The sequence below is a fragment of the Chiloscyllium plagiosum genome, chromosome 18 (genome assembly GCF_004010195.1).
Source record: "Chiloscyllium plagiosum isolate BGI_BamShark_2017 chromosome 18, ASM401019v2, whole genome shotgun sequence".
Classification (NCBI taxonomy): domain Eukaryota; kingdom Metazoa; phylum Chordata; class Chondrichthyes; order Orectolobiformes; family Hemiscylliidae; genus Chiloscyllium; species Chiloscyllium plagiosum.
Window position 1 is genome coordinate 2,227,487 of NC_057727.1, and position 6,482 is coordinate 2,233,968.

The window sequence follows — 6,482 nt, forward strand, 5'->3', positions numbered from 1 at the left end:
GGGAGGGTGAGGGGTGAGGGGTGAGGGTGGGGGAATGTGAATGTTGGGGGATGGGGATCAAGAGGAAAAGTAAACAAGATGCGGACAGTTTCTTGTTCCCTCCGAACACCAAGAGGGTGTGGAGCTAAAATAGAGGCCAGCCAGGAGCTGATTGGGTGCTAGTACAGGCTTGTGGTGCTGAATGGCCACCTTTGGCCCTCTATTCTTACGTTTGTGAGAAATTTAAGAGGGTGGCAAAAGGGAGATGGAGGCTATTAATGAGTCAAGCTAACCCAGCCTCGAGTTAAACTCCCCACAGTGCGGAATGAGGCCATTCACTCTATCAAGTCTATACTAAACCTTCACCTTATCCCCCTAGAACCATTTCCCAAGTCAATTCATCCTGACCTGCACATCTTTGGGCTGTGGGAGGAAACCCACACAGACAGGGGGCGAACATGCAAACTCTACACAGACCGTCACCCGAGGACAGGATCGAACCTGGGTCCCTGGCGCTGTGAGGCAGTAGTGCTAACCACTGAGCCACCGTGGTACCTATAGTTCCTCTCACCTTTTGAGTTGAAACCAGTGGAGTGGAATATTACAAGGCGTTACTGACCCACTCCATCTGATATTGAGAGGTTGACACTTCCTGCCAACTTCCTAGCTACCCTGAGTAGCTGGAGGCTGGATACCATCCTCAAATAACTGACTAACAGAGGCTCCTGAGAGCCCAGTGCCTGGGTGACTGTAGACCAAGTTCGAATAACTTGGCTAAACGTGTTGAAGCTTTGTCATCAATGGTTTAAACTTAATCCCAATCCCTCAACTGGGTTTTGTGAACACAATGAGGCAGATGGTCAATCCAACCCCCCCCCCGGGCATTGGGGTGGTCCCAGGATTTGGTGCCAATGTTCCCACTGCCCTGGGACAGTTAGCCTCCTCCCACCCCCCAGTGGGATTTGTGTGGGGATGATCAGCGCAGGTTGGGAGCTATTGCTGGTCTCTATTTCACTCACGAAATGTAGACATCACTGGCAAAACCAGAGTTTGTTACCCGTCCCTTACCCGGCCATTTCAGGGGGCAGTTAGTAACCAGCTACATTGCTGTGGATCTGGAGTCACATATGGGCCAGACCCAGTAGATTTCCTTCTCTATAGTAGGCCATTTTAGACCATGTGACAGAGGAACAGAAGTAGGCCATTCAGCCCATCCCGTCTGTTCCACCATTCAGTGAGATCGTGGCTGATCTGATCATCCTCAACCCCACCTTCCTGCCTCTCCCCCTTAACCCTCGATCCCCTTCCTGATTAAACAATCCATCTGCCTCAGCCTGGAGTATCCTGAATGACCCAGCCCTCTGTGGGAAAGAATTCCACAGATTCACTCCCCTCAGAGGGGAGAAATTCTTCTTCATCTCTGCCTTAAGACCTCTTATTCTGAGATTGTTCCCATTATTCTTAGACTCTCCCACACGGGGAAACAATCTCTCCACATTCCCCCCTGTCAAAGCCCCTGAGAATCCTGTATGTTTCAATCAGGTCACCTCCCTTCCTCCTCCTCTCCTCAGAAAATGGCTTCTCCATATCAGCCGAAGCTAACCTTCTCTGGACTGTCTCCAACGTCGGTCTATCTTTGATAAAGGGTCCAACACCATTGATGGGATCAATTTGACAATTTTATTAAAGAACAGCTATTCCATTTGCGTTGTTCATCAGATTGAAACACTACAAGCTTCTATTCTCTTAATTTGACCCCACATCCCCGGTGATGTGTCTGGGTCACAGGATTACGAATCCAGTGGGAAGACCAATTCAATCCCAAATTGGGTTGGGGGAGGGGGGAGGGGAAATTGGCGGGGAAGGGGTGCTGCTGGTGGTGTTAAAGGTGGCTGTTTGAGATTTGTGGGTGATTGGGAATACTGGACAGGTGGGAAAGTGTGGGGATTGGGGAGGGGGGGGGTCTGTGTAATGTTGATGGGTGGCTGCTTTTCCTTGTTAATTAGAAAGATGATCTTGGTGTCTTTGATTGGCTAGGAATCGGCTGTGCGTCCATCGTCATTGTCTCCCTGTTGAATGTTTACTACATCGTTATTCTGGCCTGGGGACTCTACTACCTCTTCCAGACCTTTCAGAGTGAACTACCCTGGGCAAAGTGTGGCCACAGATGGAACACTGAGCACTGTATTGAGGATCGCCTGAGAAAGAACATCTCTCTGTGTATGACCTGCAATAGCACCAACCTCACGTCACCCGTGACAGAATTTTGGGAGTAAGAAAAGCCAGAAATTCCATTCTCATGTCTTTTTACAAAAACCTCCATTTAGCCACAGTCTGGCAATCAGTCCCAGGTCTGAGCACCCTTTCAGCTGACACGGCCTCTTGGCTCTTCAGGTTATTGACAGGGTATCTCAATGAGTGCTACCAAACCCCACTGCCCTCAAACACATTGGTCTTCTGTGAGCATAGCGGTAAAGCCATTCTTCCTCCAGAGGGCTAGCACAGGTCTGATCCTCTGAATGGTCTCACTCTGATCTGTATCCATCTGTCACTGTACAACTCTGTCAATGCAGGATCAGATCAGGGCTCTGGCACAACGAGGGAAGCTTATTCTCAAACCTAAAACTCTTAATTGACTCTGTTTCGTCTGCCCTGTCCCCACCCTGTCAGCCTCGAGATGCTGTGACCAGTTCAGAAAGGTTTCTGACTCCCAGTGAGCCCTCCTTGATAACCCACTCCTTATCTCTTATTGAGATACTCTCTGAACCCTGTTAGCCTTTTCCAAACAGAAACCCGACCAGTCCCCATTGGCTCTGAGCAAGGGTCGCTCAACCTGAAACATTAACTCTGATTTTTATGCACAGATGCTGCCAGACCTACTGAGCTTTTCCAGCAATTTCTGTTTGTGTTTCTGATTTCCAGCATCCACAGTTCTTTGGGATCTTTCTTTAGTCCCCATTGGTTACCTGTTGCCACTCAGCTCTGCGCCTAGTCCCTGCTCTCTAAACCCAGTTTGGTGTTGTCCTTGGTGCAGGCTCACCCACGGCAGCACCTCTACTCTCTGGTCTACATCGACTCTCAGTCCAGGATCACCTCACACGTTTGACCTAGTTTTGATATTTCACTGTGCCCACCCTTGTCTCGATACTCCCCTCCTGTCTGCCAAGGTCCCCTCAATTCCTCCAATCCCAGCCTCTCAAACCTCCACCAATCCCATCCCTCCGCCAATGGGTTCCGAGCTTAGGAATTCCATCCCAAAACCCCTCTGTCTCGTATCTTCCTGAAGAGGCCCCTTCAAACCCAACGACCCATTAGCCAGTTATCCTAATGTCTCCTTGCACGTCTTGATGTTCAGTTGTCTCTGATGAAGCAACTGTGAAGTGTTAAAGGTGCTATAGAAGCACAGCCTGTTGCTGTTGTCTTGTTCCGTTCAGGAACAGTCTTGCTATTCATTCCAGCTCTCCTCCTCCTCTCCATGTTTTGCGATCTCTACCAAGTGTTCAACAGAATTCCCATATTAACTGGATTCTGTTTATTCAATCACTTGCCTGCAAAGATTCCTTTTGTGTAAGACATTGCTTCCCAATATTTATGGTGGAACCTCTGAGGAGGCCCTGGTTTCAGCCCCTGGTTTCCAGTTCGCCAACATTCCAATGTTTTGGCCACAGCCCCTTCCTGTGACAGAGAATTCCACATGTTGCCCACTCTCAGGGTGAAGACATTTCTCCTCAGCTCAGTCCCAATGGCCCCATCCCGTGTCCTTAAACTATGACCCCTTGCTCTGGACTCCCCTCACCAAAGGGAACATCCTTTCTGCATTTAGTCTGTCCAGTCCTGTTAGAATTTGACAGGTTTCCGTGAGAATTCCTCCCCACCCCCCAACCATTCTTTTAAAATTTGGTGAATATAATCATAGCCAATCCTGTCTCTCTGTACATAAGCCTGATATTCCTTCGCTGCATTCCCTCTAAAGCAAGACCATTCTTCCTCAGATAAGGAGACCAGAGCTGTATACAGTATTCCGGGGGCTGGTCTCTCCAAGACCCTGTATAATTGCAGTAGGATATCCCAGCTCCTGTACTCCAACCCTCTCGCTATCAAGGCTAATGTACCTTCTCCTCTCCCTGCAGCTCCCACACCCTCACTCTCAGTGACTGGTGTACAAGGGCAGCCAGGTCTCACTGCACCTCCCCCTGTCCCAGTCTATCTCCATTCTGATTAGAATCTGCCTCCATGTTAGAGGGACTGGTAAGGGTTTGGGTAGGAGTTGTGGGTCAGTGGGAGTTGACACCCACTGTCTTGGTGAGATGACAGTCACAGGCCCTAGCTTGCAGTGTGATGGAGTGCTGTTCTGCTGAAGGTCCTCATTTTCAGTTAAGATCTCAAAGGTCTGTCCGCCTGGCTGGAAAGATCCCTATTCAGAGGACGTGTGGAGTCAGATATCTCCCAGAGTCCTGGGCAATATTTATCAATATCACTGAAATGTTTGCTCAGAATCCCAGCAGTGATTACAGTTCAAACTTATTTCATTCGATCTGAAATTCCAAAGCTGTGAAAGGTGTTATTGTTATGAGCCAGCTGACATTTCCACACAATCTGATTGCCCCCTGCGAGTGGCTGTTTCCAGCTCTCCCATTCCTGATTGACCATTCTCACTCAGACAGACCGCAGTTAGTGAAAGCTTCTCAATCAAGCTCTCGCCTTCACTGTGGACGATAGAACAGGCCGCTTGAGTGAACACAAGGCCTCAGCTCTGTTCCAGACATTCTCTGAGGGTGCTTCTCTGAATTTATCTTTATGTTGTCTTGCTGTGTCCTTCCAGAAGGGCTGTATTGCCCGCTCCCACTTCTAATACCTGTGTTCCTGTCCATCAGCTGTCTGGACTGGTGTATTGTCTGCCACTGAGCTCACTTCAGACAGCTGCTGTAATGGTTTATTCGTGTTGCCCTGTGTGAGGACATGATGGCACCACTTCAGTTTGTAATCGCCCTTTCGTGTTGCTGGTTTTAAAGAATTAGGCTTTGAACTTTGTTCATCAGTGAATTTACAAAATGTCAAATTCCAGGCTATCCTCCCAACGGGAACACTTCCCATTTCCCAGTTTTAACCCCCATTCCTTACATCATCCTGTAATCTCGCAGCTACCTTCCCTGTGGACAGCCAACACTTTAACCTCTCCTTTGTCTTTCTAGGTCTGATGAACCAAATGTCTGTCTTCAACATTTTCTGTTGTTAATTTACATTTTATTGTTTATTCTTTGAAGGAGGATCTGGGAGTATTAGTAACAGAGCAGAATGGATATACATTGGACTAGAGAGTATGGGGGGAAAGGCTGAGAAAGAGAGAGCTTTATTCTAACCCCGTGCTGCCTCAGTCCTGGGATCATTGATGAGGGACAGTGTAGAGGGAGCTTTACTCTGTATCTAACCCTGTGCTGCCTCAGTCCTGGGATCATTGATGAGGGACAGTGTAGAGGGAGCTTTACTCTATATCTAACCCCTTGCTGTCCCCGTCCTGGGAGTGTTTGATGGGGGACAGTGTAGAGGGAGTTTTACTCTGTATCTAACCCCATGCTGTCCCTGTCCTGGGAGTGTTTGATAGGGGACAGTGTAGAGGGAGTTTTACTCTGTATCTAACCCCGTGCTGTCCCTGTCCCTGGGAGTGTTTGATGGGGGGACAGTGTAGAGGGAGCTTTACTCTGTAGTTAACCCATTGGCTTGGGGAGTGTTTGATGCTGGTCTTGTTGCCTGAAGTTTTAAGTCCATGACTACACTCCGAATCATTGAAATAATGGAACATGTCACATATACACCTCTGATGAATAATTATCTGTAGCTGAGTTAATTGCTGTTTTAACTGCAAGGGAATATTTTGCGAATATGAGCATGGACGTTTTCAGATCACTGTGTCCAACTGTTTGTGTTTTCACTGTTATCTTGCAGTTCTTTCCCTCTGTCTACTTGTAAACCCATGGCCGTCTCTTGTTCCCTGGGTAGCCAGGCAGTATGAGCTACCCCAGTCAGCTGGGCCAGAACACTAAACCGCGTAGATGAATGGGACACAAGCTTTCTCACCCAGTTCATTGAGAGTCGTTAATAAATGCTTTCCCTTGAATTTCCGAAGCCAGTGCCAGGGGCTCTTTATTGTGATGTGGAGGTCGCAAACAGTAAATTGGAAGTTATTTTAATCCAAAGGTAGCCCTTGGCAGTTTTGTTTCTTAATCTTTACTGAAAATGAGTTTGTTTTGCATGCCAGCTTCCACGCCCCCCCCCCCTCCTCCTGTCTCCGTGCCCCCTCTCCCAGGTGCCCGTGGCATGCTCGCCTGCTTACAGTGAGCATGTTAAAAAGCAGCAGCAGCAGCAGCACTGTCCCAATGGAACTGCACCACGTGCCTTCATTTCACATCTCTGCTTTGCTCCGGCTTTTTGGAGCCTACGAGTAATATTGCTTTTATTTTTCTCTCTCTCTCCACCCCCCCATCTCTTGCCCACTCTCCTTTATT

At 48.4% G+C, this 6,482-nt stretch overlaps 1 protein-coding gene across 2 annotated transcripts in view; it reads left to right on the top strand.

Annotated features, from left to right (window-relative positions):
• The window catches only part of LOC122558789 (sodium- and chloride-dependent taurine transporter-like), a 41,908-nt gene extending 35,443 nt beyond the window's left edge, over positions 1-6,465 (top strand). The window contains exons 5-6 of one of the 2 annotated variants that reach the window (XM_043707565.1): positions 2,017-2,251; positions 5,923-6,465. In XM_043707565.1, the coding sequence (XP_043563500.1) occupies positions 2,017-2,251; positions 5,923-5,989 (302 nt within the window). In that variant the 3' untranslated portion in view covers positions 5,990-6,465. Of the gene's footprint in view, positions 1-2,016; positions 2,256-5,922 lie in introns of those variants that run through there. The other variant, XM_043707566.1, reaches the window with a different exon arrangement.
• Positions 6,466-6,482: the final 17 nt, after the last annotated feature.